This window comes from Myzus persicae, unplaced genomic scaffold (assembly GCF_001856785.1).
Source record: "Myzus persicae strain clone G006 unplaced genomic scaffold, MPER_G0061.0, whole genome shotgun sequence".
NCBI lineage: Eukaryota > Metazoa > Arthropoda > Insecta > Hemiptera > Aphididae > Myzus > Myzus persicae.
The window spans coordinates 44,039-54,610 of NW_019102309.1; the positions used below are offsets into that span (position 1 = coordinate 44,039).

General features: G+C 36.1%; 1 protein-coding gene and 1 long non-coding RNA gene across 2 annotated transcripts; both read right to left on the reverse strand.

Moving 5' to 3' along the window:
* Nucleotides 1-5,184, reverse strand: LOC111031846. Its single transcript, XR_002604247.1, has 2 exons — nucleotides 1,303-5,184; nucleotides 1-1,223 (listed from the first exon to the last, which is right to left on the reverse strand). It is a non-coding gene; the product is annotated as an uncharacterized LOC111031846 (long non-coding RNA).
* A 7-nt stretch (nucleotides 5,185-5,191) lies between these two features.
* Nucleotides 5,192-10,339, reverse strand: LOC111031845. Its single transcript, XM_022311954.1, has 2 exons — nucleotides 9,532-10,339; nucleotides 5,192-5,610 (listed from the first exon to the last, which is right to left on the reverse strand). Exons 1-2 carry the CDS (start codon nucleotides 9,532-9,534, stop codon nucleotides 5,338-5,340), a joined length of 276 nt encoding a protein of 91 aa, XP_022167646.1. The 5' UTR covers nucleotides 9,535-10,339; the 3' UTR covers nucleotides 5,192-5,337.
* Nucleotides 10,340-10,572: the final 233 nt, after the last annotated feature.

Sequence of the window (10,572 nt, forward strand, 5' to 3'; positions counted from 1 at the left end):
TAAAGGTATAAAAATATTGTGTTTATTTGTATGCATAAAATATCTGTAGACAAATTGAAATTTGAGTAGGTATTAAAAGTCGTCAACACAATGAGTTAAGCAAAATATACATTTATTTATACAGCAAGTACGTGTAAAGTAGAGTCAATGTTAATAAGCTATGTGCCTATGTAATATGTATAGTTACGTTAGTAAATACTGTTTTTTATAAAATAAAAATCCACAGGATTCATATTATATTGATTAGTATTGTCGATGTACAAAATTATATTAAGAATACGTATAAGTTATATAATATGTATAATATAATATTTAATAGGTAGGTTTATTCATAAAATCATAATACACAATATTATAGTTGTATACACTATACAGTTTCGAAGAAAAATGAGGTGTTGTTAGTACGTGGTTAAGTTGTATGCTTGCATATTATATGTCGTAGTAGTAAAGGTATATATGAAATAAGTACAGTATAGTGGCTTATAACAATGTTTTATGTATCATGTTTATGTATAGTGCATTGAAAAACAATAAATTGAAATTTTGAGTATGTGTTTTTTTTAACAAAAAGTTAATTTGCCGGCCTTGAAATTTTAAAAGTCCTACGTTGGAGTTTTTGTAAAACAATATTTTAGATAAAAGCAGGTGGGAAAAAATATAGGGATTGCAAAAATTATTTTATCACAGCCATGTTTAAAAAAAAAAAACAATAATTTATCTACAAAAGAATCCACATTAGCAAGTACCCTAAGATACACTATAGCTTATATTCATTTTTGATATAAATTATATTATATTTTTAAATATAGTAAAAATTCGCTACATAATTTAAAATAATTTAGTTTTTAATTTTTAAATTAAATTAATTGATTAACTAAAAATATTAATCGAATAAATAAGTTATGTACATTGTAGTGGAATTAGCTATCGAAAAGATCGTGGTTGTTGACTAAATTTTTTTTGCACGAAAAGTATATAGAACTGCAGTACCTCGTCAATCGTCATATAAAATTCGATAATAATCGACATAAGAGCGATATTTTACATACCTTCATCCGTATTATATACATCATATATATTTGTATTATATGAACAATTATTTATTAGAAAATAAAATGAGATATGTTTGTTTTTGAAAATAAATGAAAATCCCAATTGGTCCACATATAATGTAGTGTACAGCAAAAGCGAGACTGTTGCGATTTCCACGGCGTTTCAATTAACTGTAAAACAAAATCAACATTAAACAACAATTAAAAAACTTAAAACACATTTGTTATAATAACTATAAAAAGTGCACACCACGAGTCCGTGACCAGTATCAGCTGCAGTCATCGATATATTATTATTATTTAGCTTAATTAGTATTTTCGTCTAATAACTGGTAATTATTGTTATTAATATAAATGATACTTAGGACAATAAACTAATCTCGCGACTGAGCAGCTGCCGCCGCCGCAGCGTCGATGAATGGTGACGACTGAATGCGACGGCAAACCCACCCGCTGGTGTTTTATATACATGCTAATTTCGTATACGCATTTTTTCCTCATTATTTTCTTATTTGTCGTCTTACGTTTTAACGAGCGATGACGGAAGAAAGCAGAGAAATCGTGAAACGTCAAATTTCACACCCGTCAAGACCCGAAAAGAAGAGAAGAGTGAGAGAGGGAGAGAGAAGAAAGAAAATGAATGGATGTATTATAATATTATTCTTATTATTATATCACACAGTGCACACCAATGCGTAAACATTAAAAAAAACGCGCGCTTCTGATTTCACTATGATAGTATGATCAATGATGTATGGTGCGTGCGAACCCAAAGGACCTTAAACAAACACTATACACACACGCGCACTACAGCATACCCACTGCACAGATCACGTAAAATATGTTGACTTAGTGCCTCAAACATAATATTGTAGGTAGATATTGTTGGTAGAGAAAGTCAATTGAACATGGCCAAGATGAGAATCAAATATACCTTTTATACGTTTTCTTAGAGCTATGGTTTTTTTTATCTAGTATAATATTTATACTGCAGCACTATGACAATGATAGTATGTATGTAAATATAGAGACATAGAATTCTATTGAAACTTCAAATTTTAACGGTTTGAAACGGTTTCGCGTGTACGATATGCACTTCCACATATTAATAGTGTTATGCTTGTTAACTGCAGTCGCATACAAAATTGGACAAATTAAAATAGTTTACTAAAACACCAATCATTGGTCACCAAATCATATTTAAGGACTTAAGGTATCTTAAGCTATACTAACCTTTACCTACCTAATGGACTATATTAGATTCACTATTCATTCCTTAAATGTTTGTTTATGCCACCTAGCGTTACTGTGGCATTAGTGCATTACCAAAAAGACCACACGTCGAGTATAGGAAAAGTTCTAATTACATTATCATCAACGACTATTAAGACAAAAATTTAATGTAATTTGTTTGCGATGCCAATATAATAATTATTAACATATTAAACGTGTGCCGATGTCAATGAAAATTAGAAAATGTGCATATAGTAGTTTTAAACTTACAACTTATAATTATATTGTTCTGCAGGGTCTACGAATAATAAAAAATAAAAGAGTGCTTTTCCTATTTCTATACGACTTAAGTATACGTATATACGTTTCTCGTCTATAATTATAGGTTAATAGGTATAGATATATATCTTCAGTAGTTCAGTATAGTTTATACACTCGAAGCATAGCCAGATAAAAGCTTAGCCCTAACCCTTCTCAAATAATTCCATACCCCTCCTTAAGTAATTAATTGATTGATAAGGAAATATTATTATGGTATAGGTACTTTGCAGTATTGGAACGATTTGTTATTATTTTAAAAATTGAAATCAATTTTAGTCTATTTTTGGAGTCAATATATAGTTCTATAATTTCATACATAAAATAGTGTAAGGGGATTGTTAGTTTATTTTAATATAAGTATGTAATCTTAATTTTAAAAAGATAAGCTCCCTGTAAAATATTGTAATAGGTAAGTTTTGAACCTAGCCCTCAGAGGGTCGAGGATACTCGTCAAACAAACATATTATGTTATAATATGCGATGTCTACGTATAATGTGAAGATCACAATGGTTTTTTATCATTTTCCAATTCGAATAATATTCCGATTTTAGATAATTATGTTGTACACAATAACTTTAGTTATATTATCAAGAGTCAAGACACGTTTTTATAACGTGAGTATTAATTTTTAATCGCGCATATATTATGGTCTGTACAGTGTATATGGTGGTCACCTCTACCAATTGAGAGTTTCAGGATTAGGATGTGAGCCGTGAGGGTGAGCTTAAAATTTCTAAAAAATAGTACAAATAGGTATACACGCTTATGATGTGTATCATATACATCCATATTATTCTCTCCTCGCGTTGCAAGAGACGAAAGAGAAACCATTTGAAAATAAAGAAAAACGGTCAAGCAGCATTGCATCCTCGACGGATTATGTCATATTATATAGGAGGTATACCTTCATACGCACGTTAATGTGGGGAATTTATTTATTTTTTAAGCTTGCCCGATAACGGCGGCGCGGACTTTCTCTAACCACAACCGTGTTTACGTATAGGTAGGTAGGTGGTACGCCTGTGTCTACATATAGTACCTATGTACGCTCCAGTTGACGAATAAATAATAGCCTTATATATACATTTTTATACCGCAGTACATTATCATATACCCAGATACAGCAGCCGAACGGCAAACGGACCGGCGCCGCGCGCGATATGCGATCTCACGAGGCGTGACATTCGCGAGATATTTTTAATTGATATTCAAATGAGCCGTGAAAGTTGAAATCGTTAACCAGCGCGTGCGTTAAAATCGTTTTAACGGCGGCGGCGGCGGCGACGACGACGACGGGTGGCGGACGCACGCACGAAATATAAATGATCTAAAAATCATTTAACGGTGACATTATTATATCGTAACTTTCTATTATGCGCGTGTACGCGTGTTATTTATACAGACGGCCCACCATCATCCGGTTGTTCGGGATAATATTACATCGTATATATACAAAAATGCAGACGACTGCGACGAGTTTTCCGTCGGTTTTCCGTATTGGATTTTCACGTCAACAAGGCGACGGTAATTGCCTTTCACTCGCCGTATACCAACCCGTAAGGAACGAATTTTTCTTTTTCTCTTAACAATCGACATGTATAGTTATTCAATTTATATCTATAAACGCGTATATTATGTACTTCGTGCGAGCTCGTGCGAATGTGTGTGTGTCTATGTATAGATAACATTAGTTACTCGTCGTTGAGTCTTAGCAATTGGCAATAATATTTGTACGATACTAATTTAATCCAGATACCGATTACCATATAGTATTCCATAGGTATACTGATTTACGCTTCGAAAACTTTCAAAATAATTACCGTAATATTGTGTTACAACAATATTGTCGAGAATCAATCCGAAAAGAAGTCTGTATTTTTAATCGGTTTCAAAAATAAATGTATACTTAATCATTTAATCGGTTTGAAAAAGTAATGTTGTTTTTTCACCATTGTGTACATATTGTTGTGTCAGATTTAATTTGGTGTGGATTTTTCTTTAAGTTTCAACGCATTTTTGACAATGAAAAAATCTATAATATTTATAAAACAAATTCATGACCGGGTGCTTAAATTTTTTTTCTAATGACATACTTATGAATCATAAGAAAATCTCAATATTGATAAATCACTCGTCGACTGACATTGGCAATCGTTAAGCAATGTAATGGAATATATGAAATTTGAAATAAATTCGCTTTCTCGGAGCATACAATAGTACACGTCATCATCGCTGTTGTACGAGTCATTGGAACTCACGGATGTACATAAAATGCCTATACAAAACGCCGTCTTTATGTTTTGGGAGATGAAAACCACGTAAGTATACATTCGCTCAAGTAGACCATAACAGGGACTGTCCGAAACCAAAAAATATTAATAAGTAAGCAGTAGCAATTATATTGACCGGAGATTTTCAGCATAAAGACCTAATAAATACCATAAATAGTTATTATCTATACTAACTATATGGTTTTCCCAATATAAATTTAGAAAATGTGCTATCGATAAACATGTAAAATATATTTACTCGTGCAAGCAAATTGTACTTGGAAAATGTTTTATAGACAAACGAAAAATATCAAACCTCGTTCTCGCCCCGCCGCCGGAAACCGCGTAGCGGGCCGCTGGGGTGCTGCCTCCGTTGTTGGGCCCAAGTCGGCGGCTGTGGCGGCGGACGGTGCGCAGGTCGTCGTCGTCGTCGCTGTTGCTGTACCGGCGCACACGATGGTCATTGCGATTTTTTCCTGTGCAGCTTGTCGTTCTGCTTCATCGTCGATATGGCGTTCACCGAGCCGAACAGTATTTTGGCGGTGACCTGGACTCGTCGAGGTTGGGCGGCTGGACTGTCGCCGGCACCTCCACCGCCACCTGCTGATGACGGACCGTAGCCCCCGCACGCACCGTTCATACACTTGGTGGGACCGTTGTTGTTCACGTCACCGCCCGTCGACCGGGTGGGGGAACCGTCCGGCACCCTGGTCTTTGACGAACCTTTGGATATCTAGATATTCATAGACAAAACAACGAAAACGAAAAAAAATCAGTTAACATGACTGCTATAATCGAAAATATAATATGTGGTACCATGTTGTAGACCAAAGCGTACACTCCACTACACGGGGCATGACGATTTTCAAAAAAATCTGATTGACACAAACCGGGTGGGCCAGATTGACAGGGGGGCTGTTGATATAGTGAGGGGTGCTAGGGCGTGGCTGTGTACCCGTGTTAACCATAATTCTTTTTCGCTTTAAGCAATTATATTTTATATTCGGCAGGTATATCATTTGTATGCCTGTTGATAAATATGTAAAATAATAATAATCGTAGCACTCCTTGTTTATTGTGTAAAATAGTCCTAGATCTTAAGTTGACACTGTGCTGAGCAAAGTGTAGTGTACATATTATTACCTTCTATGCTATTTAAATCTGGGTCCCGGCTACACGCTCAGACATATCTATGTCCCATTCAAAAGTTCCAAAATATAATTCTAACCGGCAAGTCCTCCCCCCCACCCGGTGTAGCCTTACCCAAAGAATTACAGATACGAACGTCGAATGAACTCGCAAAACTACGTTATAAGCGTTTTCAAAGGAAACTTGCTTATTGATCATAACCATTTAATTCGATAAGTAATAAATAATAATCATGCCTTTTGAGTTGTAACCCCTGTACTTGCAAATCAAAAAGAAACTGCAATCGTGACTGTATTCTGACAAAATAAACACAAATTTGTTCCCTCCTATATACCAGCAATTATAGATAATAACATACTCTAAACTTATACGTGGGTATTGCAGATTGATAATGATGACTTCCCCTATTAAGCGATTCACGTTACGGATATGTATTTTGGTATCACATAATAACTTATTGCAAGTCATGTGAAAAAAAAGAATAAATATGCAGTCGAACCTCGATAACTTTTTTTCTGGTCTCTTCGAGGGTTTCTTGAGTCGTGTTTGAGCCGCCTTTAAGAGGTAAATCACTGGAATTAATTTTTATTCCCCTATAGCCTACTGAAATTCGAGTTATCGAGACTAGACTGTATTATAATAAAATAGGGAATTAGGCACTGCATGCGAAACGCAGAAGAACCCGACCCACGGTGTACATATCGTTAATAAATCGCTAATAATCTCGGCACACGATTAAAAAAGCGTATTATAGTTGTTTTTTTTCGGGCTCTCATCTCGGTCGTATTGACGGTATATAGTTATAATATTATTATTATCATCACGAACCTACGGGCGCGAATGTGCCGCAAACGAAAGCCGACCCGTTGGTTTTTGCTCAAATACGAAACACAGTGTTTTTGACCCCGCGCGACGGAGAAAGCCGTCATCGTACATAGGTACTGCGGTATACGGCACGATCAAACGCCCCTGCGGCGTTTATAAATCTCGTCGTCCCGCACACGTGTATTAGGTTTATAACGTCATGTGTGTATGTGCGTGTATGTGTACGTGTGCGTGTGCGTGTACGTGTTAGTGTGCGTGTGCGTCTATTTGTACAGCAACGCGCGGGGACGACTGGATATAGCTGGTATTATAATATTATACTTTGCCAGAGCCCGATGACCGAGACGCACTTACACGAACAATATTATTAGGTATAAACGAGTAATAATAATTGTTGTTCTTTTAATAATTTACTTTTAATGATGCCGACAACTGGCGACTCTGGCGACTCTGGCGACAGATATATTATTTTGGTAATAGCCCGCGCGGTGCAAACCATGGTTTGTGAGGATTTATAATAATAAAAGAGAAAAGAAAAATGTTCTCCTAATAATTACACGATTGGCTCTTTTACCGTTTTGCGGACAGCCAGATGAGTTCGAATCGATATTCGAACGAGTGTAGCTTTCGAACTATTCGACTCGAGGATAATTCGTATGTTTAGAAAATTACATCATATGGGCGCTATGATGATTTGTAAATTACAATTTGTAATTAATAATAATTGTATGATATTATAATCGATCAATATTTTATAGTTGGTAAAAATCGACCGATTAGATATAATATAATATATTATAAATTTGAATTACTCGGGAACTACTCGATCGAATTCAAATATATTTAAGATTCATAAACATTTTCAAAAAAAATCATACTCCTAACAGCTTAAGATTAAATAAAAAGGTTGGTTCTCGTTTGACAAAAATCTAAGTCTGTACCTCTACATCCGCGTACTTAATGGGTACACAAATAATTAACGGTTGACTCGCTGCTATATTATTAATTATTATACTTGCAAAAATTCTAAACGTCAGAAATTGAATAAATTCGTTATTATTGTAAAGGAAAAAATTGGGGTGAACACTCTTAGTCACAATTGTTGTGCATATACATATTTAACCTATTTAATATATAACTTCATGTACATTACATGACACTGCAAACAAAAATCACCCGACGTAAATCGTTCAGAGCATATATTATAATATATAATGTATAAATACACGACCGACGAATAAGGTCATCGTCGAACATTTGAGAGCGTACGATGTTTTTAATTATGCTACCATGCCTACACTATAAGTTGTATGGTTGTGGTATACCTAATAAGCAATAACATAATCATAATATCATATAATATCCAAACCATTTTGTTCTCCTCGGAACTATATTTATTATATTTATAACGTTATACTTATAATAAATGCATTAAGTATTATATAGAGAGAGGTAGGTCGTAGGTATTATCACTATTATGACGGTTTCGATGAATACCTATATGATTATTATAAACGAGCGACAAGTTTTGTCGTCTGCGTCGTCGTCGACATCCGAGTTGCAGCACGAATCGGGCCAAGGATTTTAAACACGAAAGTGCCTGCCTGCCTACCTTCCTCTTGAGCAGCCTATGATTTTCATCAGTTTTTAAAGCGTAACCGTATATAATATAATAATACGCTTAGTGTTTAATTAATGTAATATGCGGATTAGTAGTCTTGTATATGAGTGACAAGGCTTTCAATACTGACTGCGCACGTTTTTAGTTATTATTTATATAAGCTACACTTCGTTTCTCAGAATAATGCAGTGGAAATTATACCTAACGTCGAAACGTTTTCAAAATCAATATATCTAGGTACATACCGAGCTGCACCATTGTGCTCTCACAAGTTCTGCATACGAAATACCAAAACCGATAACAATCATTTTGTATCTATCTATATATATACTATGAAATTATACGCCTTAGCCTATATAAGGGGCAAAACCGGAGGATTTAGCAATTTCACGCCGAAATTAAATTATGTATTTAATTTTTGTCACGTATACCTGTACCTACCGCAGTGCAGACTGCAGATATTAGACGAAAAAATAACTAAGCCACATACTTATATAAGTATAGAAGGTACACTGTGAAACTTTCATGTAACAAACTTCCATTTAGCAAAACATTTTATTAAAATGTTCTGTTTAACAAAATATTTTTTTGAGAACCAAACCAACTTAGAAAATTATTATATATTTAATTTAATTCAATTCAACGAAATTTATTTACATAATTTTACGATTTTTTTACCGTGGCCCATGCTATGAGACTTCGTAATATGGATGTTTTAATAAATAAAGCCAGTGTCATAATTTAAATTTATATTTGTCAAAACTTTAATATTTCTATTAAGCTCTGCACAAACGACAACTCTGGCAATCCCAATCCATTTTTCAGGCCGACCAATTCAATAAATGGGCCAAATCGCCCAAATCCAATAATATTTGAATTTAAATACACAAATTCATCTATATCTTATGACATACAAACCTCGAGAGGTCCAAATGATATAGAGACACACTCGGCAAACACTCCATTTACAAAAACTGATAAATAATATAAAATACATAATAGACAATACCTATATATTTTATTAATTTGTGTTGTACGCTGTTTTCGGCTTTTACTTACCATATTTTGTACGGACGTGGACGCGTTGTGTGAATGAATTATTTGATCGGGTGACGTCAAACCGTTGTCATCGGTGATGAGCCGGGTCCGAATCTCGCGCGGTGACGACGGTTGCAGCTAATACAGTGGTCCCCGCGGCCGTTGGTGTGCGCGCGCTCGCGTCGAAAAACGGAAAATATACCACCGCGAACGGTCGCAATTAACGTTTTCGGGCGTTACGTGACGGTTAACGCGGACGCAGAACGACGTTAATATGTATAGACGATTTTTATTGTGGACGTGACCCAGTTGTCTATGCGAGACCCGCGCCCGTGTTGCTGCAGTCGTTTGGTTGATGTACCGCCGCGTTTCGTTTGTAGTTTAAATAATAAAAATTATAATTTGTGCCTCTTATTAGATTCAGCGGCGACAGGCAGACCTCTATATTTATAATAATAAATATTAAATTATAATATAATTTAGTATTATTATTGCGGTCGACTCAGAGACGACGGTACAGTTGCGTTTGGTGACAGTCGGCGGTGCAGGCGATCGGCCGTGTGGGCATGTCGCGTGCGAGTACCGTGGTCTTATACGACGACGACGACGATCTAGAGTTCGAGGGCGGCGGCGAGCGATCGAGCGATCTATAGCAGCTGGCCGGTGAGCGGTGCGCGCGCGCGTGTTTGTGCGTTAGCTGACGCGCGTGTAATGTGTGTAAGAGCGGTGAACGCGGACCACGAAAATAATAAAAAAAATCTTCTCGACTCCGCTAACCGCGGCGGCGACGGCGATAAAGAGTGGGACGGCGACGACGACTACGAAGATGAGGAGAGCGAGTGAACGCGTATTATATATATAGCACATATACCCGTATAATAATAATAATAATAATAATAATAATATATTATCGTGGACGGTGCGCGCGGCGGGCCGGAGGCGCCTACATAACGCGCCGGGTGGGGGCGGGCGTTCAGCGCGGGGGCCGTCCGCTACCGAAATCGCGAAAACGTACGTATATCGAGGCCCTCTGCCCCGCGGCCGCTGCGCGATATGTGTGCT